Genomic DNA, 24,113 nt, shown 5'->3' on the forward strand with positions numbered 1-24,113 from the left:
AACAGTGTAAACCATTTAATGCTAAAAGAACATTAAAAACAAGTAAGAATGAGTGGATTAGTCCTCAAAAAGACATTTGTCTCCTTATAGAAGCATACTGTCGTACAGTTAGAAGGCTTCAATCATCAGCTCAGCAGAAGATTGTCCAAGTTGGAGGTTAAAAAAAAAAGAGTTAGTTGGTTGTACGGTGAGGTCAGTTTCATCATTGTTTCCTCCCTTTGTGTGTTTTGGTTTTCACTTTGATTTCAGAGCTCATTGAACCTGCAATAAAAAGTCACAGTTAGTTTAGAGGATGACAAAATTCCTGCAGGTAGAGGCTGATCAGAAAAACCGATACTATAATCATATGCTACACTGTTAGCTTAGCAGCAAACAACAGAGATGCACTGATTTCAGATTATTTCATTTCATTCTGTGAGTATATTCTGAAGAATAAATGACTCATGTTTATAATAAAACACCTAATCTGGATTACTGTGCAGATGTGTTCAGGTTTACAGAGGAAAACAAATTACTTCAGGGTTGGATTAAACTAGCACAATATAACTAATTCCTGTGCTTTACTTTTTCTCAAAAGTGTATTTTGTTGCCTCAGGGAAGAGCCAGGATAGTGGCTTCCACCTGCTTCCAGTTATTATATTAACGATCCTAATACATTTCCCCAGCTCCCTTTTTAATGCACAGGCATCCTTCTTTTCATGCAACCTCTAGAGAAACTGAGGCTTTTTTGTAAAAAGCCTTCCTATTGTGTTCCATCTTTACCGGCTGTGTTAAACATATTTAAACATCAGTCTTTTCTGTATTGGCTTACTTAATCTCTAGGGTTCCCCGAAATGAATGTAAACAAAGAAGGTAAAGGTCGAAAAAAGAGACAGTGGCGTTGACGATGATACTCACCCTCTGGCTCTGGGTCCACACCCACACCATCTCTGAGCTTCCTTGTAAACAAGCCTGGACAAAAACTGGAGCCAAACAAAAGAAGTGTCAGTTGGGGGTTTGAGTGGTTCTCATAAGTTCTCTGGCATACTCACAAACCACAATATTTAAAAATCATTAGGAATAAAAAAGGATCCATGTGGAGCTTAGTGAAATAAAGGTCCACAGGACAGCATTGGCAAACTATTGTTTGCTCCTTTTCTCAACATAAATCAAGTGAATTGAGGTTAGCTTCGCGGCGGCAACGTCTCGACTTAGGCACCGATATTCTGCATTGCACCAGTAACATACCAGTAATGTTACACAAAGACTCGTCATGTAACTTACATTGCCAATAATGGACTATTATGACATGAGACTGGTACCATGTTTGTGGTAAATATAACCGACTCTGCAGAATTGTATGTTCAGATGTTTCACAGACTCAGCTGGCTCCTTTATTCAAGACGCCAGTTTCACCGGTGCCAATTTATTTTTAAAGTAAACTATATAGATATACTATATAAGAAGTTCTGAGCAGTTTTTCTTTAATGTCCATTTTGTACCAAAGAAAGCTGTTAAAAAAACCTTCCAACTGCAATAAGTTACCTTTTCATTTTTTTGCCTATTCAGACATGCTTTGTTTTGCTACCTCACACCAGTCTGCTTATGTTTTCAATGTGAACACTGTACTGCACGTTATTTCTTTGTTAAATGAATGAATTACTAAATTTGTTTGTAAGGTTGTAATTTTGTTTGTTTGGTAACTTTAGCTGTCAATTTTGTTGTCTTTGTTGTGTTACACTCACCCACTTTAGTAGGCACACATTGGTAACAACCACGTTTATGTTTGTGATGCTCGAGTTGCTGCTGTGTGATTGGCTCATTAGATATTTGCCTTAATAAGCAGCTGAACAGGTGTACCTAACAAAGTGGCCAGTGAGTGTACAATGTTTAATATTGTTTTCTCGTATACATTTGTATCAGCGGTTTTATGCTGACACAATAATAAATTTAGGATGAACCACCACAACAATCCTTAAATTAACTGGTTGGCATTTGCATTAAAAAGGAACAAGTTTATTCTATGTGAGTGAACAGATAAAGATTGCTCTCTGACCAGGCAGGCTAAGACGTCAGCAGAGATGAGCATGTAGAAGACATTGTTCCAGCCAGTTGGTGAGATCACACCGGCCAGCAGAGGACCCAGTGCAGCTCCTGCAGAGAGCATAAAAATAAGTCATTAAGTGTAAACGCATAAAGTCGTCAAGAATTATTCAGACTTAAATGAAAAAGTCAGGAGGAAAAACACAAAATGGAAAAATAGCCATTTCCTTTTAAATCACACATTAAGTACTCAATTTTCTAGTCTCTCAGGACTTCATCAGTTTCCATCTTCTTTTTTACAGTTACACAAACTGCTGTCCTGAGTACAAAAGACAAAATAACTGTTTATGTTCTATCTACGCTTTTAATTTTAATTTAAACCATGAGACAAATGTGGACAGAAATGCAAGGATGCATTAATTATATTAGAACTAATAGTCTCCGTGTTTTATAAAGAGTATGATATGAATACTAGTACATGACCACGCTACAGGACTGTTTAGTCTTTTGTTATGTGGTTGCTAGGCAACATGATGACGCATCAAGCCTAATTAAAGTTTTATGGATATACATTATAGATGTCATTTTTGTGAAATTACAGATCATACAGTGCTTTTATATGGTGCCATAGGTAAACTATGAGTAAAGTCCAATGTCTACCTCATTGGCAAGTGGTTGCTGGGCAACCTGATGACATCATAATAACATCGGATATAGAAAAAAACCTTGAGGGGAATAAGATGTACCTGCGTGTCGGGTTTCGTTTCTCATCTCCTGTTCACACAGGAGGAGTTCATGGGCAAACAAACTAACAGTAAGATGTAAGCTCTATTTTTAGTGTCCACCAACTCCTGAGGGCAATACAAACACTTTTAAAGGCTAAATGGTTCCACCATGATCAACAGATGGGTGCTAACTTTACCTGTCTGCAGTTTGGTGCTGAACAGGTGACATCTGGAAGATTTTGGGCTTTTTTGAGACAAAAGAGGCTTAAAATCCTCTGCTGACTTAACCAACTCGTTTGTTCCTTAGTTATTATGATAATTACAGATGAAAGAGTTAAGCTCAAGATTTTTTAACGTTTAGTCATGATATGCATACCTATTGATCCTGTCCCATCAATAATTGCGGTCACTGTCGACAGCGCCCTGGCGTTTCCTTTCAGACTCTCGTGTGTCCCCTGTGGCAACGGAAGCATCATTATGCCAATGGCGGAGACATTTTTAAGTAAAGCAAAGGATTTCCTATGATGCCTTAGACCTTACCAGGTCAGCAGATACAGCAGTTGTGATAAGAGCATAAGGTCCATTCACCAGGGCTCCACACAATAACAGCATACCTACACAGAAAGAAAAAGTATAAGTGAGGGCTGAATCCACAACAAGTCTATCTAATCTATTTTCAGTTCGAGCTAAGTTCAGGTCAATGTAAGCAAATGTAAAGAATCTGTGAGTTATCTATGCTCAAATAATGAATTAATAACTCTGAAATCTTTCTTTCTACTGAAAACATGATCAATAAATCAATGAAATCTTGCATCTTGTGATCAATTTCTAGACGTCTTGATTATCAAAAATGCTTTACTGTGCAATACTTCCTGTCTCCTCTTTCTGTCATATTCTTGAATTTTACTAGTGACCAGTTTACAATCATGACCATACGCTACATACACTCCATAATATTGTGTCATAAACTCTTAAACATTATACAAGAATGTAATTTGAGTAAACATTTTAACAACAAGGTGTTTTTAATGTGATTAGTATCAAAGTTAAAAATGACAAAATAAAGAAGTCTTACCGATTGTAGTACCGAGGCTCCTCTGCCCAATGTTATTATAGAGGAAAAGCTGAGAATAGAGCAAAACAAATAATCAGCCAATCAACTAATTGTGGAAAATCTGCACATGGGTGACAATTATTACAGCCAGAAACCTCTCTCACATCAGTGTGAAATATCATCCTGTCAAAAACATTAAATACACTTTGACTGAGAGAAGCTTCCTGAACTCGGATGACAAAACTGGTCAAAAAAAAAAACTGGTCAAAATGATTAATAATTTTTACCCCAGTGAGAGAAATAACCCTGCTTTTGGAGCAGGCGTTAACAATGCTGCTCAGGATGTTTCTGTGTCATTATTAGTTAAAACCAGCAGATTTTAAAAAAACAAAGACAAAAACAAAACACTTAAATCTCCTTATCAAATTTTTTTTTCTGTTTTTTATGATTTGAACTGGTCAAAAACTGTGGTCGACATTTATAGCAGTGCTCCATCTGCAAGTCCATGCTATGAATAACGCTGGCTTTGCATTCAATGTTACAGTGTCTGAGATCAATTATCATTTCTTCTATTTGTGTTGTTTTTGGTAAAATTACCTTATTGTGGTTACACTAACATGGAGCCAAAAACACCAGCACACACTTGTGATTGACTTTTGTGAACAGCAGAATATACTGTCTGTATATACTGTATACACCTATCCTTTTTAAACAGCACTCTTAGACTGGGTGTTGATCTTTCATGAAGCGTGACATCACAGTGTTGCTTTAGTCACACCTCCCACACACTGAGTGATCTTCTGTAAAAAAAAAACTTGAACTTATTTGAACTTTTTACACTTGTTTTTAACAACTTCAAACAGTTTCTTGAACATAAGAATGAGCTCACTGTGCTCAAATAGCCTCCACAGTGACCAGATCTCAATCCAATCGAGCACCTTTGGGATATGGTGGAACGGGAGAGACACATCCTACAGAAACTGTGTGAGGCTGTCGTCTCAATATGGACCTAAATCTCAGATGAGTGTTTCCAGCACCTTGTTCAATCGATGCCATGAAGAATTAATGCAGTTCTGGAGGTAAAAGAGGGTCCAACCCAATACTAGCAAGATGCATTTAATAAATTTGAGGTTTTTTACCCATGATGAAGGCTTGTATGCAGAAGCCTCTAACCATGGCAAGTGTTAGTTATTTAAATGAAAGTGTTGTTGACCTCTTGGATTTTTAAAAATCAAGTTTACACCAGCCACCCTCCCACCCCCCCGTCCATTTTCACTGCTCCACAATCGTATTATTAATCTAATATAAGAGGTGACACTCACCATGGGGGCAGCAACAACCAGCATGACGCAGCACGTCGACGCCCTCCCCCCAGTGTAGTCAGACACAAGGCCCGCCAAGATGCCTCCTGCAGACACAAAGACAGTTCAGTCAAGTTTTTCCTTCTTCCCACAAATATTTTCAGAGTTAGTCTCTTGAACTATACGGGCGGGTTGAAAATTTGAAACCTTTTAATTTGTCTTATTTTTTCCACAATTGTTGAACCCCCATAACTGCTTAAGAGCAGGAGATACCTGCATGAAATGTTCACAGCTGAAAAACTTCACATCTACCTCACCGTCACCACCCACTCAAACCTCACAACCTGAAATCTTGCCTAAATTCAGAATCCTTTTGTTCTATCGCTATCACTGAGCATGGATATTATGCGATATATTATACTTTGAATAGTAAAAACTGCACAAATTTAAAGGTTAATTCAAGGTTATTTAAAGGTTAAAAGTTAAGATTTTGACTGCATAAAATTGGGAGATTTTAATATTAAGAATTCATTAAAAACAAGTGTTCAAAAAAGTTTTTAGTTTTAATTTTAAAGATCTTTGTTTCTACAGAAGACTAAGATATCACTACTTATAATTGTTTATAATTAGTTTAAAATAACTATATATGTATTATATATTTATTATATTTTTACTTACTGCATAGTTTTCACCTTTGTATATTTCACTTGTATTTATTCCCCGTTACAGCTGTTGTTGTTTGTACTCAGAGTTTGGTCTTCAGGTCTCCCTCATGTTTCCCTGTACCATATCTGACCATCTGTCTCTGTGTTAGGTATCCCTGTCTTGCTTTTTCGTAACCTTTGTCTCATGTGTTTAACATTCAGTTTTCCTTTCCTAGTCTTGTATCCCAGATTTGTACCAGCTGTGTTCCCAGGTGTTTCTGATCTTCCTTATTATCTTGTGTTTATTTATAACCCCAGTTCTCCCTTTGCCCTTCCTCATGTCGTTCCTCAATGCTCTGCACCTCCTTCTCCTGTGTTTCATGATATTTCTGATATTTTGGTTTCCTATTGTGCAAACATTTTTACTTTCAGCATTCCTTTAGGGTTACAGGAATAAAGCTAAAGTCTTGAGTTTATTTTCTGCATTTGGGTCCAAATCCCGCCTGTCACACAGCCGTATGTGACACAGTCACACTGCAGTGATGCATTTTTGCATCATGTTCTGCATCTTTATTTCTGGCAAAAACTGAACTGACTGGGTGATTTTACAAATCAAACAAGACTCAAAGCTTACCCAAGATTCCTCCGACATCAAATAATGTCGACATATCTCCTGCTTCTTTTGCCTCAAAATGTGCTAAAAAACAAAAACAAAACAAATGCATTAACTCTAAAAACTGCTTTAAATCACGTGAACTGATCATTAGGTTATCTTAATAGTAAAATGATGTGTGTAAATACTGACCAACATTTGAGATGTAGAGAGGAAGCCAGTAGAGGAAGGTGTAGCTGACCAGTTTGGCAAAAAGCAGACAGAGCGAGAACTCCACCACGCCCTGAGAGACAGAAAACATCATGAAAAAACCCCAGAAGCAACTTAAAGTGTCTGTCATCCTGTAATTCACCGTTAGCCATCAGAGAGGTGCAACACAGGTGGAAATCAAACACCCTCCCCTTCTGATACAATGACAGGAGCAGAGTTGCGTGTCAAATCCATGCACGGTTTTCAAAACAGCTCTGACTCTTTCTCATGAACCCACAGTGAGGACATCGCTTAATTCCAGTTTATTCAAAGTCATTGGGAAATGACTGTGAGTCACCTCATGGGTTCTGAATTTCTTAGACCTTCTCACCTGCATGGGCCTTTCCCCATGCATAGAGCAATTTGAGGTGATTAAAAAAAACAAACCTTTTTTTAAGTGCACATATGATTGCAGATGACTATGGTTTCTCCTAGTTCCCTAGGAGATATACATGAACACAGGTACCTATAATGTATTTAATGTGTATCCATGTATCTATGCTTAACTCATTCACTGCTCAGGACCTGTTCATGCAAACCTGTCTTCATACCACTGATGAATAGCTGATCACAAAGAAAGAGGTGACTCATAGAAACAGTTTAACAGTAACAAACAGCAGAAATTCACCATGTTATCAATAATAATAAAACCCACTGGTAGTGTTTGTTAACCAGGCATACTGAAGAGTGGAAAAGAGTTATAACTCGGTTTTGATCAGGACTATTTGCACTTTATAGAGTTGTAGTTAAACTGCAACTTTATAATTTTGTCTTATTTTTCCTAACATATACTTACGTAAATTCCTAATCATTATCTTTGATTCACATTTATTATTCCAACAGAATCATTGCTGTTTCCAGCAGAAACCTCCAGGAGGGCGGGTCTTTGTGACAGGCATATTTGTGGGAAAGTAATTGTTTCTCATACATGACAGGTTCTTTCCTAAAGTCATAATAAACACTGACTGGAAAAATCAACTGTTTCTTTGACAGTTGAAGAAAAAAAAAAGAAAAAGTGTTAAGTGCCCCCAGGCGATTTCAGCTCTTCGTGCTGTCTGGCGGATAATTTGCTTGCTGCTGATTGGTTGGAGTAAAAAAAGAAAAAGAAAAGAAGAGGTAATCGCTTAACAGCAAAAACGATCATCATCACGGGAGTGATCAAGTCAAAGTGAGTGAAGTAAAGGTGATAATAAGTGACGCATGAATTGGTCTCTAATTGTTGTGTCAAATGTGACTTATTTGTTACTAGGCAACAGTCTCATTATCAGCAAAGTAAACATAACAATGAGATTAAACGACCAATCACTGTCCCTCCCATCTTTAACAGGATAAACACACAGAGCCGTTTTCACAGGAGCCGCGTGGGTTTGTGACTTTCGAAGAAACAAAAGTCTCGTTAATAACATTAATAACGGCTCCTTTTCTTTTTTTTTTCTTTTTTTTTTGGCCTGTCCCGTTTGGCTCTTTTGCCATCAGAATTGTTGTCTAAAGGCAAAGAAAGATGCCCAACGGATTTACTTTACCAAACTGACCATCCCAGCCTTGCCGTAATGGTCCATTTGATTCACCTTTTATTGTTTATTTTATTTTCACTTACTGAATACGGGACAGACTTGACTGGGGGAAAGAAGGGGAGAAAGAAAGAGGGAAAGAGAAACAGCTGAGAAGAGGGACGGGGGAGAAGGGCAAAAGACAAAAACCAACAGAACGGGCAGAGAAAAAAAAAATGCATATATCAATCACCTGGATCACCTGCTGAGAAAGAAAAAAGAAAGCAAGCAGAAGAGAACAAGAGTAATAGAATAAACAACATCACAATGATATATGGGAATATGACAGTAAATACTAAATATTAAACATTATTGTGCAGCACATAAGATCAACAGAACACAGTGTGCTTTGAGGTAGGAGCCAAAAAGGGTGTAGTTTGTGGGTGTGATCACCCGTGTGTACACCTGTGAGCATGGACGCGCTTGTTTTTTGTTTTTTTAAAAGGTTCCTTCATGTAATAATCTGCTAGAGGGTGTGGGGGGGCCACAGCCCTGTCCTCCAGGGCGTGAAGCAGGTGTGGAGGAGATCAAAACTCCAGACATCCAGAGGCCCCCAGAACACAAGAGACCAAGGAAGACCAACAGAGGGGCAGCTGCGCCACTGTCCCGGAAAGAGCTGAGGAGAGTCCCAGATGAGGGCTCACTCAGCAGCCGCGGAGCAGAAGCCAGGGGGAGTTGCAGTGACGCGCCCGTGAGCTCCGCCGGCAGCCAGCTGCGCCTGAGTGACCGAGCCCCAGGCCGAGAGGCCGGGGACACCCCACCTCCGAAGTGGCCCGAGCGAGCCCCAGGCTCCAGGCCCCGATAAGCGGCCGCCAAGGAGTGAGCCGGTGTGTACCTGGACGCCCATCCCCGGACACAAAGAACCACCAACGCACCAATGTCTGAGGGGGTCCGCCACTGGCAGGGGAAGTGGTGGTAGGGGGAGATAGGCCTCCAAACCTTGGAGGGCCTGAGATGTCCCCAGAGAGGTGGCGCCTGACACCCAACCTGACATATAGACACAGAAATACAGGCACACACAGATGCAAACATCCATTCCCACCCTCATGCTCTCATATGCACTTACTCTACACTCAACCAACGTGGAGACAGACATAGAGAGACGTTGTACACACGATCACACTCCCCAAGCGTACTCTACAAACCGGGTCTAGGTGCCCCCGCCCCTGGAGGGGGGAACTGCACCCAGACCCAGGTGGTGTTTCCCTTTTCCCTGCGGTGGGGGGAGGCAGACCGCCCCGACTCCGCAGCAGCAGGGAGGCTCCACACTCCAGACCGCAGTTGGACGGCCAACTCCTCCTAGCCCCCCTGCTCCAGCAGGTCGCAGAGAACGGGGGTGAGAGAAGACTCCGAACCTCCCTCCACCCGCTCATTGTAATGTTGATGCATGTGTGTTCTAAGGTGCATTTAAAACCCAGGAGGGCTTGGAGCTACCTGCCAGAGAGCAGCAGGTAAGCACATGGTCCCTCCTGCTAGCCCTCAATGTCTACGTGTATTTAACATTGAGAGGTGGGCAACGACGCCAGGGGTGAGGTGTACACCCTGATGGTACTTTGGACTTCGTGTATCGTGCCCACCCCCAAGATCCTATATGTATGTGTAATGAGAGTGTGAGTAATGTGAATGTCTAAGTTGTGGGATAAAATTGAGGCAGAGGCAGCCAGAAGGGGACAGGGGGGGGGGGGGGGGGGGGGTAGCCTCCTCTGCACCCTGGTGACATACCCCTACTCCAAGGCCCTGCATGTGTGGGTGGTTGTGGTGGAGCGGGAAGAGGGAGGCAGCTGGAGATGGGGAGGGAAGGAAGGGAGGGGCAGGTGACCCCTCCCTGGGGCCAGCTCCCCCGCTGACCCCAGTAGGCACCCCCATACTCCGCGACCCGCCAGGGAAAGGGGGCCCAGGCCCATCCAGACCAGGCCCAGTGCAGCAGCGCCGCCCGGCCCCACAGAGCCCGGGACAGTCCACCCAACCCCACCACAGAGAAAACTGCACCCACCCCACCATCCACTCATCTTCCAGACTACATAAGACAATAAACACCCAGGCTGAGATCTTCCTCCACCTCTCCTGTATCTCCCCCTCCTGCAGAGGCAGCTCCTGAGGAGAGGAAAGCTCCTGCAAGATGTGACAATCTCCCCCACCAGTTGAAGAGCCCCCCAGGTGGCTCGACGCACCGGCGGCACCCTGCTCCAGGGCTGGGCCCCCATGCACCCACCCGCCCACAACCCCGGCAACACACCAACCAGGACCCAAGCCCCCGAGGCCCGGTCCGGGTCCCAGCCCAGAGACGGAGCGCCCCCAGAACCTCACGCCCATCCCGGACCCACCCAGGGGCAGCCAGGCTACCAGGTCAGTAACCCACGTCCGTCAGCACAGACCCTCCCCTAGCCCCGCTGCACGCAGCCGCGAGGAAACAGTCACCGGAGAGCCAACAGAGCCCCTAACCGGACATGACCGCTACCCCGGGTTGAGCCCCCCAAGGAAGATGCCTCCGGGGAACCCCCCGACGCCCTAAGCCTGTCCCTACCCCCACACCAATCACAACAGTGAAGGCGGGACCAAACTATGACCCCCCACCCCCACTAGGTGATGGAGCTGATCAAAGGAGCCCAGAGCAATTGATCTGATGTGGTGGCAGAGGCTGTATCAAGACTAATGTAATCTATTCCTAATCCTAATTCCTAATCATTATCTTTGATTCACATTTATTATTCCAACAGAATCATTGCTGTTTCCAGCAGAAACCTCCAGGAAGGCGGGTCTTTGTGACAGGCATATTTGTGGGAAAGTAATTGTTTCTCATACATGACAGGTTCTTTCCTAAAGTCATAATAAACACTGACTGGAAAAATCAACTGTTTCTTTGACAGTTGAAGAAAAAAAAAAGAAAAAGCGTTAAGTGCCCCCAGGCGATTTCAGCTCTTCGTGCTGTCTGGCGGATAATTTGCTCGCTGCTGATTGGTTGGAGTAAAAAAAGAAAAAGAAAAGAAGAGGTAATCGCTTAACAGCAAAAACGATCATCATCACGGGAGTGATCAAGTCAAAGTGAGTGAAGTAAAGGTGATAATAAGTGACGCATGAATTGGTCTCTAATTGTTGTGTCAAATGTGACTTATTTGTTACTAGGCAACAGTCTCATTATCAGCAAAGTAAACATAACAATGAGATTAAACGACCAATCACTGTCCCTCCCATCTTTAACAGGATAAACACACAGAGCCGTTTTCACAGGAGCCGCGTGGGTTTGTGACTTTCGAAGAAACAAAAGTCTCGTTAATAACATTAATAACGGCTCCTTTTCATTTAAGTGACCAGTTAAGACAGACAGCTGTGACAAAAACAGTCTGACAACCTCAACTTTAATAATATAAATATAAAAACAATTTGTGAATATTTTTCATTGTTAAAGAAACTTTAAAATAGTTTTTATAACGTTTGTTTGGAGTGATATTTTTAATTAGCCACTAGGTGGTGCCAAAGTTAGCAATTTTCAACCCTTGAGTTAAACTAAGCGTGATGGGAAAATTTTACTGTAAAATATGGCACAAATATCTGCACATTCAAAGCCAATCAATCACATTTCTGTGATTAAAGGTGCCATTTCCACTCACAGGTATGCGCAGCGCTCCGAGGAAGCTGATGGCCTCGCTGTGCTCCTCAACAATCACGTCTGGCTCAGTGGAGACGGCTCCATTGATGGATGGATCAACAATGGATGAGTCCCGCAAGAGAGGCGCCGTCTCACCAACCTCCTGACTCCTCTCCTGACCACTCTGACACACAAATAAACAGCTCAAGCAGACTTTTTCATGGAAAGAGGGGAAAGGATGCGTTGCTTTTGTAACTTACATGATGCTGAGGAGATGAGCAGTTCACGTCTTCAGGTTCTGAAAAGAGAACGGACGAAATGGGATGGGAGACATTAAATCTTAAAGCTCACTTTGGGGAAGTATTTTGGATTTTGTCTGACAAACGGAAACTCACTCTCAACCAGGAAGAAGAAGCACAGGACCCCAGTGCAGGCGATGATGATTCCAGGGACGATGAAGGATAATCCCCAGGCCGTGGAGACGAAGACTCCCGCAATGAGGGAGCCCAGGATGTTTCCCACTGAGGTGTGGGAGTTCCACACACCCATGATGAAGCCACGCCTGGCAATCAAAACAGAGAAGGTCACGAGAAGTTCTCCTGCTGAAAGTCAGTTTTACAAAATGGATTCATGAATGCTGAGCTGGAGTCTTGAAGCTTGTCAGCATGCCTTTATGTTGTTTTATGCACTGAAGACATTTGGGGAAGTAAAAAGTAGGCAAGAACTTAATTAGGGCTCTGGTGCATTAAAACAGAGATCACTACTGGGGTTTAAATGGGGCCTACTATGCTTTGCTTCTGTTATACATGTAAACAATGTGGCAAATGTATAAGTAATGTCTGCGAGCCACAAATTAAGGCCTAAAACTGTCATGTGTGTGTCAGCTGTCACCGCTTTTGTGAGTGGAAGGCCAGTAAAAACACACATTTATAAACGTTATGAATTTAAAAAGGGAGAAAAGAAAGAGTTTTATCTGTTTCCTGTTTCTCTAGAACTATCAGACACTGTGCAGGGTCTTGGATAAAACCATCAGGGTGTTTTCCAGGTTTGTGTGCGCTTTTTTTTTGGCTGACCTTTTGCCTTTTTATCTGAGAGAGCGTGTGTGCTGTGATGATTCACAATCATTTCTTGTGCTCTCTGATACTCTGAATCCTGGAGCACAAGAGATTTGCAGGACCCAGACAATGGTTAACATATCTTAGCATGACCACTGGGAGGCAGGAAAACAGGCTTAGCCAGATTACAAATGTACATATGAATGAACAAGCTGATTGTTTAACTGACTAATAAGCATGATGTCCATTTTCTCTCACGGTTTGATTAAGGTAAAAAAAAAAAACGTAACATGTTTGTTGATATGGCCAGAAAAAACCTGGTGAAATTGACATTTGGTGAACTTTGCAGGATTTTTGTGCAGGTGCTAGAGTATTCAGTATCCAGTTCTGAAACATGATGTATGTCCTTCTCATGCACCGCCTGTGCAGGACTTCCAGATGCAGCGGTTCACACAGGTTATCTCTCCACTCCAGATCTGTCAATCTGCTAACTTAGTTCCAACTGACATGTCTGCCTGAAACTTCATATTGAGATTTTCTTTGGAGTAAAAAAATCATTATGGTCGATACAAAGCTGCAGAGGTGCCTCTACTTGTAAGCTGAGGGGAGTCATTGAGAAATTAATACAATGACAGTAAAATGATGAGTTTCAATTCTCAAATATGGTGATTTTTCGACAGGTTTACTCTGTCAAAATCCTCGTATTTGTTACTTGTCTGGGTTTACAAAATGATATTTGAGTTGAATGACAGGTTAGGGATCAGTTTTGGGTTAAAAAGCAGTCATCTGCCAAAAACTGATAACATGTTTTTGTTTTTTATGTCCATAAATATCCAGGTTTATATTGTTAAATAGTTTGTAGTCATGTAGCCACGTTACATGGGAAAAATGTCTCAAGCTAAAGTTATTCACAGTTCAGCCAGCCACAAGCCGGGAGCCTCAGTATGAGCAAAGATCAAAGCAGTGACAAGCAAAATTATGGAGATGAATGAAAAAGAGAACAGTCCTGTTATCTGTTGAAGTTAAAATTTCATATGTACAGTGGGGCAAAAAAGTATTTAGTCAGCCACCGATTGTGCAAGTTCCCCCACTTAAAATGATGACAGAGGTCAGTAATTTGCACCAGAGGTACACTTCAACTGTGAGAGACAGAATGTGAAAAAAAAAATCCATGAATCCACATGGTAGGATTTGTAAAGAATTTATTCGTAAATCAGGGTGGAAAATAAGTATTTGGTCAATAACAAAAATACAACTCAATACTTTGTAACATAACCTTTGTTGGCAATAACAGAGGTCAAACGTTTACTATAGGTCTTTACCAGGTTTGCACACACAGTAGCTGGTATTTTGGCCCATTCCTCCATGCAGATCTTCTCGAGAGCAGTGATGTTTTGGGGCTGTCGCCGAGCAACACGGACTTTCAACTCCCGCCACAGATTTTCTATGGGGTTGAGGTCTGGAGACTGGCTAGGCCACTCCAGGACTTTCTTACGGAGCCACTCCTTTGTTGCCCGGGCGGTGTGTTTTGGATCATTGTCATGTTGGAAGACCCAGCCTCATTTCATCTTCAAAGTTCTCACTGATGGAAGGAGGTTTTGGCTCAAAATCTCACGATACATGGCCCCATTCATTCTGTCCTTAACACGGATCAGTCGTCCTGTCCCCTTGGCAGAAAAACAGCCCCATAGCATGATGTTTCCACCCCCATGCTTCACAGTAGGTATGGTGTTCTTGGGATGCAACTCAGTATTCTTCTTCCTCCAAACACGACGAGTTGAGTTTATACCAAAAAGTTCTACTTTGGTTTCATCTGACCACATGACATTCTCCCAATCCTCTGCTGTATCATCCATGTGCTCTCTGGCAAACTTCAGACGGGCCTGGACATGCACTGGCTTCAGCAGCGGAACACGTCTGGCACTGCGGGATTTGATTCCCTGCCGTTGTAGTGTGTTACTGATGGTGACCTTTGTTACTTTGGTCCCAGCTCTCTGCAGGTCATTCACCAGGTCCCCCCGTGTGGTTCTGGGATCTTTGCTCACCGTTCTCATGATCATTTTGACCCCACGGGATGAGATCTTGCGTGGAGCCCCAGATCGAGGGAGATTATCAGTGGTCTTATATGTCTTCCATTTTCTGATGATTGCTCCCACAGTTGATTTTTTCACACCAAGCTGCTTGCCTATTGTAGATTCACTCTTCCTAGTCTGGTGCACGTCTACAATACTTTTCCTGGTGTCCTTCGAAAGCTCTTTGGTCTTGGCCATGGCGGAGTTTGGAGTCTGACTGTTTGAGGCTGTGGACAGGTGTCTTTTATACAGATGATGAGTTCAAACAGGTGCCATTCATACAGGTAACGAGTGGGGGACAGAAAAGCTTCTTACAGAAGACGTTACAGGTCTGTGAGAGCCAGAGATTTTCCTTGTTTGAGGTGACCAAATACTTATTTTCCACCCTGATTTACGAATAAATTCTTTACAAATCCTACCATGTGAATTCATGGATTTTTTTTTCACATTCTGTCTCTCACAGTTGAAGTGTACCTCTGGTGCAAATTACTGACCTCTGTCATCATTTTAGGTGGGGGAACTTGCACAATCGGTGGCTGACTAAATACTTTTTTGCCCCACTGTAAGTGCCTCCTGATGCTTTTCTTTATCATATAAATATGTTGCACCTGACATATGATTACATATGTCAGGTAAAGGCAGGTTTACAGCAATTCCCCTAACACAAAGACTCCAGCAAACTTATGACAGCTTTTGCACACCTAAGTCACATAAAGGCTTATTTTGAAATGGACACCGTGTTCAGACTCAAAGATATCAATAGTTTTGCACTCAGAATTGATGAGGAGTTAATAAGGGAACTGCTCGAGAATCCAACCTAAAAGCGGAATTGATAATGGCAGTCAATTAGATCTTGTCAATACTCATCACCTATGTACACATGCAATCTTCTTTTTAGTGTAACCTAACTTCTTTGACTGGCTGAGGTGGACATAATCAATAGCAGCAGTGCAAACACTGACAGACATGTGACTGTTACTATAAATATTGTTCTTTTTTCTGTTCCCTGCCCCTTTCTTTAGTGTATTTTTAGAGCCAATTATATATTCTTAATATGTCTGTCTGCTTGCTGTGCTTGTAGTTCTACTTCAGTGAGAACCAGTTGTTCAGGCTCATAACTTTAATTTATGATGTGAGTGTCGTCTGACCTACAACCAAGCCTGGTTTGACAATGTGCTTGTGTTTCATTCTGCTGCCATCAAAAAAAGAAAGAAAAAAGAAGGGAAAAAAGCAATTTCTAATGCACATTCAGCATGAATTCTCCCCCACTACTTACTTCCCCTTTCCAAACCAGTTGCCAACACAAGCCACCACTGCTGGCCAACCGGTGGTCTGCACCAGCCCGTTCATGACCTGCAGAATGAAGCAGAAAGAGAACCTGGACTGTGTTAACGTTCTTCGTGAAACCCTGTAAACTCCGCATGAAGAGGAAAAGAAGAAGAGATCAACGAACATAGATTCTCAACATTCCTACACCAAACTGATATAAGCAAAGCTCTGCATGTGCAGTCATGTGATGCAGCTGCGAGTCATGTGATAAGTGAGATCTAAGAGTGACTAAGCCACCATGTGCTCTGTGCACGTTCAAGTGGAAAAGCTGCTAAGAGAGCTCTGCACTGACCTGCAGAGCTCTCAGTGGTCACGCCTGTAAGAGATGCTCAATATCCATACCTAAAGTGCACATGTTAACAGGTTAAAATAAACAGGATCATAAATGAAATAAATACTGTTGACCCAGTTTTTTAAATACTTCCGGTCACAGATTTCAATTTCTCTATTGCCATAGACGCCTTTTTTTTCTTACAAACTCAATTCAATTCAATTTTGAGGTAAAGACCTTAGAATAAACTCATTGTCCATTTATTGAATGAATCCTATTTTTATTAAAAATTAACTTTATTAATTTTAACTTTATTTATTGATTGATTAACTTTCCATGCTTTCCTGAGAAGTGCTGATGGAATTTGACTGCTGGTCATGTGACACGTGTGAAGCTCATGTGATACTTGAGAGGTGTAAAACAATACTGCAATCTGGCAACTGCACAAAGGTCAGAAAAATTAAATAAATAAATACTTTCCTGCATTTATAGGCGGACAAACTCATGACAAAGATAAGGGTGTGCAGCTTTTCTGCTTTTTATATATATATATAAATCAAATATCTCCAGGTTTTTTTAAGCTGAGGTTTCAATTTAAAGACTTAAAAAACAGACTAAATAGTCTCATTACTGGCATCCCTAATTTATGGGAAGGCAACTAGCCTAAGCTGTGGCTGAAGCTAATTTTTTACTTGTTTCTGAGCTAATCCAACCCATTGGCGTGTTATTATTAGTGGTCAAAAGGCGTGAAAAAAGCCCTGAAGTGAAATAACACTTTTCTGACAGCGCCTGTGTTTAAGACGAGGCACTGAGTGAGAGAAAACATTTCTACAGACCTCAGCGATCAGTAAAACCTGAGGTCAGCAAGAGACAGTTCATCTGATCACTGCACTTCCCTTATTTTTTCCACCTAATGCAGTTTTTTTTGTATGCTGCAGTTGTTCCCGAAATGGACACAATTTTGTTTATAGCAAATCAAAGTTTCCTCATTCTCAGCAGAGAAAGAGATTCAAAGACAATCCGTTTAGAAATGTAAACAAAAGGCTTGTGCAACATAAGATAAAAGGATGCAAATCTACTTTCTCTCTTAGACTAATACAACAGCTAAACTTTACTTTATGTCACAAATTGAACTGTAAACACAGTGTATTTATGCAGCATCTCTATCTGGGTTTGTGTCTCTGAAGGAGCACTGATAGCTGATAGCTCCAGGGAAGTTCTCCACGGTCACTGCAGCTGGCTGCTGTTCAGTAAAGATGAAGTTAAATCGTGTAAAACCGCACTTTGCTTTTCATTTGTGTCCAAGTGTTAGATTAATCAGCTTCAAAGAGAGTCTATAATTTCAGTTTAGTTCAGTCAGGGCAGGCTCAGTGTTTTAACTGCTCAGTCAGGTGAGAGCAAAAAGTCAAACTCACTCCTTTAATTTTTTAAATCAAGAAAGTGTCAAAATGTTTCTACACTCTCTTCCCCTGTTTTTGTCTAATAGTGGATTTTTAACATTAAAACAATTACAGGACATTTACCGATTTACTTTCTCAACTGTGTGGCTAACGAAACCACCACTTTCTGTCACAGTCTGGCGAGGGCAGACTGTATGAATTGAAAAAAGGACCCAAAATGCAGACTCCAAGGAACAGGGAACAAAACTTGAATGTTAACAAAAGGTGAGCCGCTTAATATGGCTGGTAAAAAAGGTACAAACAAAGGGCAAGGCAAACTGAAGCAAAATTAACACAAACCTAAACTGGGAAATCTAAACAAACAATAAGAAAAACCTAGCCAAGAAACTTGGAAGCATGGCATAGGAAGCATGGCGTGGACAACAGACGACCTGACAATCACACACTGAAAATAGAGGACTTAAATACACAGCAGGTGATTAGGGGAAGTGGAGACACATGAGGAAACAGCTGACTAGGATAGACATAATGATGCACAGGCAAGAGTAAAACTAACCGCATGAGCACAGAACACAAGACCCCTTTTCAAAATAAAACAGGAAACATGCAGACTTAGAAACGACAACCAGAACTTGACAATGTAAGACACAGACATGAAACGCATGAAGAGCAGGGGAGATTTAACATTGTTGGAAACACGAGGGGAAAATAATAACTAGAAACACTTAGGCATAATAATACAAACTTGATAACATAAGACACGCAGCATGAAACACGAAGGGTGAGGGGAAGCTTAAATACAGGGGAAGAAAACACAAGGAGTCTAATAACCAAATGAACTTAGATAACCTAATGAACAAAATAAACTCAAACTTAAAACGCTGGGTCAAAAGACCCAGGACCATGACACTTTCATGCTAGCAACCTAAATCAGCTAATGTGTGGCTGATGAGCTCACATTTCAGCTCTTATTTATAAATGATATCACAGTCATATGCCCCACAATTGAAATAATAAAAGAGAACAGGATACATGAATCAGAAAGTAAATTAAAGGTCAGGTTTGTGGATTTGTTTCTTTACCTGGACGAAGGCGTAGTACCCCAGTGAGTGGATGTTCCAGTAGAAGCCGAGGCCAAACAGACATGTGAACAACCCACTCATCAACATCCCAATACTCAGGTAGTACCGCAGAGGGAGACGCTCACCAAATATCCCACTGAGAACATGAGAGATGATTATTATTCAGTGCAGCACATGCCCTCTCAGACAAAAACACAACAAGGTCAGCCAAAAACAGCAAATACAAACCTGAAAAACATCCCGATGGCATAAGCAACCAGAAAGCAGTTATCCAAGACCCCAAACAGTGTCTGATAGTTGTCCTGGTCTTTAACAAGAAAACAGAGAAAACTGTTACTTTTCTCCGCATCGGCGCGTATAATTTTGTGAGGTCTTCGTCAATTAGTACGGCTCACACACACAAAAAACTGCAGCAGAGTTCTGGACCTGTTAATCTCATTACCAGCTCCTCATTGTATTCCTGTCATCAATAAAATAATTCTTGTTTATCTTACTACCACATCCCTATGCTACAATGTTGTTTGGTCAGTGAACCTAGTCTGTTGTTAGGTTGTTGCTAAACAACATCATAATATATGCCTAATTAATATTATTAATAGCTCTTCTATCTTTAGCGGCCCCCTTTTTGTCAACTTTCTTCTGATTGGTTTATTTGCAAAAAAAATGTTTTGAATGAACTGATGGGTGGGACGTCTGTGAACACAGAGTTGTCTGGCTCTCTGGTCTGACCATATGATGGACTATTAACCTATTACAGGCTCTCACACGATCACAGCTGGACTAGATTCAAGCTGAAAACTTAACCCCAGACTTAAAGTTGCTTGACAAAGAGGAAGGAATGATAGTAGGACCCTTTTAATATAATCCCTGTAATTTAGTTGCTTTCAAACTTGCCAGAAAAGTAACCACAGAGCACAGGAACTATGACAAGTGCAACTGGTGGTAATTCTCTGTTGTAGAAGATGTAATTGTATCTATCTTATAGCCAGTATTCTTCCAGTGCAGCTTCAAACACTTATCTCTTTTCTGTGTTTCTGTAACATTAACTAAAAGTTAAATATTTATCAGCTGCAGGTCTCACATGATCAGCTCAGTTTCACAGCAGCTCACAAACACAAACAACAACCTTGGCCACGACAGTGCAGCCTCTATGGATTTAGAGCACTAAGCTTAACTCTCCACCAGACTTTTCCCCAAAAAGTTCCAGGTACTGCAGATTTCATCAATTAACCTCAACTTCTGGCCACAGTGTAGCTGTGTATGTGGTTTAAATGACCTATAATACTAATGCCAACAAGTAAAGACAACTATACGTGAGTCAACAGCAGCTGGTGGACTTTAACCAAAAACTCTAATATAAAAAAAATATAAAAACACAAATATAAAACCAGAGCAAAACCACCAGTTCATTTTATAGTATCTCATAGTGGCTGATTTTAAAGTTTTCATCATAAAATGATCTAGAAAAGGTGTAAAATTTACTTGAACACCTCTATAATGTGGCCTCCAGTCTCAGAGAAAATCTACACCCACACTACAAACTATTTAGTTATCAGTGTACAGCATGTCCTTCGCAGTAGGTAATCATGCATCAACATACTTGGAATTTCTGGGGTACTACAGACGACAAACAAAGTCTCCCTTTTCCTTGTTTTTTTTTGAGTTTCAGAGCTTCAAGAAGCTGCTTCACCACAGCAGCTCCTCCTATCCATGCATACGCCACTTTTTCCACTGCAAACACCTAACCAACTGATAAATCATGTGTAGTAATAATTTGGTACACTGAAACTTTCTGAGAGCTGCAATTGTCCAAAATCTCATCTACTAGAAGTTGTGTTTCCAAAGCGAGCATTAATGACAGCAATTAAAGGACTTACCAAAGGGTGGCCAATCACACCAGGTAACATTATTGGTTATATTAATGTCTTTTGGCTGAATGACGTTGGAGCAGTTTCTGTGCAGTTCACTCTGAGTGCGAGAGAAGAACGTGGAAAGAAACCAATTGAAATGACTAAAACAGTAGTTGACACAAGCAAATGAAGAACCAAAGATTTAAAAAATTTATCTTCTATAGGTGTATAAATGTATAAAGATACAGTATAAGAATATGCCAGGATACCACTATTACCACAAACAACACACTGCAGCTCTCAGGGTGACAGGATCACAGCCTATGATTGTTTTATGACCACTTCATGAATACTTTGTAATTTAAACAATGAGGGGCTTTTACAGCATTTGACTTTAAAAGCCTTCATTTGCAGACCATTGCTGTATCATGCAAACACTTTCAATTGTTGCTTGACTATCTTTGATTGAAACAACAAGAAAAATCCCTTTAGCATATTCAGCAGACGTCCTTTAGAGCCGTTTGCTTTTCTACCAGCTTTTGTGCTTCAGCTGTTAATTTCTATGAATTTGTAAAGACACGAATACCTTTAATTGTGGCTGTGTCTGAGTTATATGTAGATAAAATTATTTTCTTAAAAGAGCGTATCTTCTGTTGTCTCCCTGATCTTGTGACAAGCTAAAGATTGAATGTTAGAAATTAGATTTAATCAATATATCTGTAAGGAGATAACAAATGAGCAGTGTTAAGGTAAAGATTTTGTCCATTTTTGAGGGTAAAAAGTACAAGACAAGAAAGACATGTTCTGTCCTTCTAGAGAGCATTTGATCCTGCAAAAACACTGTTAATAGTGTTCATAAAAAGAAATTCAACTGTTCCAGTCACCTTAACAATGCTGATAGGTTTCCGTGACAAGTGATAGGCTGTGTAGAACAGGAAGGTGAGGATGAGAATAAAACCACGATACCTGCAAAAACAGACACATTAGAACCAAAATCATTTAAAAATGACAATCAAATTATCTTTATTATTCAAAATATCAAAACAGAATAATAAAAATAAACCTACAAAGAGAATAACTAAGGTATGCTTATTAATCATGCAGTGACATCAATTAAAATGCCTCCAGCACAAACACATGACACAAAACAGTAAAACTTTCCACTGACGTAGAAATATTTGTTTGGGTAACAAACTCACAGATCAGCTGTTTTCATGCTGGCTAAACAACACAAGTTAATAGGTGGAAAACGTATTCTCAGTGCTCACATTATACTTGGAGTGTAAGGTGTTAATTTGAGATGCAAGAGTGTTAAATAATTCAAAGCCTACTTTTATTTGGTTTATGACCCTTGAAAGTTTATCTGTCTGTTTATCTTTTCAAAAGGAACGTGAACCTAAAGTTCTTTTAGTCCAGTGATTTCACCTAAATTGTTTGGAATTTGAGAGATACAGTACGAAGGTGTGTTTAAAGAATTAGGAATCAGGACAAACACAAATAAGACGCACATTTGTCTGAATTGATAAATAATGGTGAAGACTGTGCATACAAAAATGCTTGCAAAAGGTGGTAAACAAACATAAACACTAACTATCATCATCATTGTTTATGAAACATTCGGTTTTGTCTTATTATCATCATTTGATTATTTAGTTTGATCTTTGTTTTTGGAGAAATTTATACTATGCTGTACATTCAGGTCATTGAATGGTTTTCATATTCCGGCGTTATTATCATGGCAAACCATTCCAAGAGTGTTCCAAGCAGATATGGTGGGAGGAGTTAAGGGCACATCCTTTGTTAATAACAAACTGTGTGTGAGACAAACATTTTGTTTGTCCAGCACAATGTGGGTCAATAATTCAATCATTTGCTTTAATTATTTCAATGTGACCTTCTCAAAGTATATGAAACTGAAATAAAGGGAAACTGAAGTTGAGTCACATGATACTCTTCCTACTCTCGTGTACTCTCCTTTCCTCAAACATTTTAAGAATTTAAAGATGCTTTTTTCCCAGTTGCTGGCTTTTCTTTTGGTGGGGATCCATCTATCAGACTGGTCCGACTCATTCTGAGCTACACAATCCTCATGAGACTCACCGATGAAAACTCTCTTCAAGATTCACCCAGTTAGTTTCAGTCTTTACTGCAGCCGCAGTTCCTTTTTTAGTTTTTTCATTGTATTCCATAAAATCTGTGCAATTTGTAACTTTTTGGTGGCTTGCAGTTTTCCAGCTTGGTAACCAGCAAAAACACCCTGCATTTACAAAACATACCTGAGGAGCCTGAGTTGTCTTAAGAAAAATTTGTATTTTCTATATTCAGTCAGATTTAGAAAAGCAGGAAATATAATGGAATGGCTCTTTACTGACACTTTATTTGCTGATAAATCTGGAGGTATAAATCCCTTTCGACAGTTTTCGGTTATTGCAAAATAACCCAGTGGTCGACACTGGAAACTGTGGCCGGCCACCTCTTAAAATGTCAATTTTTTTAATGGAGTTTGGTGGGATTCTAGATTCGCACAGGGGAAACCAGACGTGCCGGGTACAGAAAACAAGAAGTAGTAATACATTTATAACAGGAACTGAGACATTTAAAACAATAGCTGGTTACATGATAATGTCTCTGGATTTACTGGTCCCAGAACAGTTCACATTCTGACGGTTTATCGACTAGTTTGAGTCAATCATCTAACAGAGATAGCAATCATTTAGCAGAGATAAGAAGCAGCAATCTCCATTACAGGGCTGCGTGTGCGCCAAGAGGACAAAAAGAATGGAAACTTACCAACTATCCCGAGAAAAGTTGGTGATAAGTCTTATCCCAGGAGCCAGAGACGACTTCATTTTCATTTGATTATTTTAAATATTGTGAGAAAACAGACTCTCAGCAGTGGGTCCCGGACATGTCTTCTTGGAAGCAGACGGATGTTGAGCAGGTACAGATGAATAAACGCAGAGAGAGGCAGTACTTGTGCAGTACCGCAAAATAAAAACAGACCTGTGCGCCTGCTAAAATAGAGGCTCACATGGGGTAGCTACGGGAGCTGTAAAGCAGCTCCTGTTGGGAGGTACCCGCAGTGAATCTCCAGCAATGCTCCATAATGACCGGCTTTTATACTTCAAGTACGCAGTCAGAAGAGCCGGCCTGCCTCTTAAACGCTGTGATACAAGTGTAAGACACCGCTGCTATTAATACTCCAATGTTGGTTTGGTTTTCCATAAGATTTTCCAGCCTCCCGGCGACAGCCTGTCCACCAGCCCCTATGCATGCGCAGTTGCGTACTTGTGTCAAGCCAGCCTCCAAT

General features: G+C 40.8%; 1 protein-coding gene across 1 annotated transcript; it reads right to left on the reverse strand.

The window, feature by feature from the left end:
- Positions 1 to 24,113, reverse strand: slc37a2 (solute carrier family 37 member 2). Its single transcript, XM_085289681.1, has 18 exons — positions 23,594 to 24,113; positions 21,688 to 21,769; positions 20,831 to 20,921; positions 19,182 to 19,260; positions 18,954 to 19,089; positions 16,148 to 16,224; positions 12,140 to 12,306; positions 12,005 to 12,042; positions 11,767 to 11,928; positions 6,552 to 6,642; positions 6,381 to 6,443; positions 5,124 to 5,209; positions 3,823 to 3,871; positions 3,288 to 3,361; positions 3,124 to 3,202; positions 2,036 to 2,133; positions 898 to 962; positions 1 to 261 (listed from the first exon to the last, which is right to left on the reverse strand). Exons 1-18 carry the CDS (start codon positions 23,656 to 23,658, stop codon positions 246 to 248), a joined length of 1,518 nt encoding a protein of 505 aa, XP_085145807.1. The 5' UTR covers positions 23,659 to 24,113; the 3' UTR covers positions 1 to 245.

Source organism: Mchenga conophoros, linkage group LG10, assembly GCF_057382185.1.
Source record: "Mchenga conophoros isolate Kocher_MC1m ecotype Shallow Benthic linkage group LG10, M_conophoros_male_GT1.1, whole genome shotgun sequence".
Taxonomy (NCBI): domain Eukaryota; kingdom Metazoa; phylum Chordata; class Actinopteri; order Cichliformes; family Cichlidae; genus Mchenga; species Mchenga conophoros.

Coding starts and splice junctions, on each gene's coding strand:
- slc37a2 (XM_085289681.1), bottom strand. CDS start 23,658: ATGAAAATGAAGTCGTCTCTGGCTCCTGGGATAAGACTTATCACCAAC. Junction 19,261..20,830: donor GTGTGATTGGCCACCCTTTG/GTAAGTCCTTTA, acceptor TTCTTGTTAAAG/ACCAGGACAACTATCAGACA. Junction 16,225..18,953: donor GGTACTACGCCTTCGTCCAG/GTAAAGAAACAA, acceptor TTCATTCTGCAG/GTCATGAACGGGCTGGTGCA.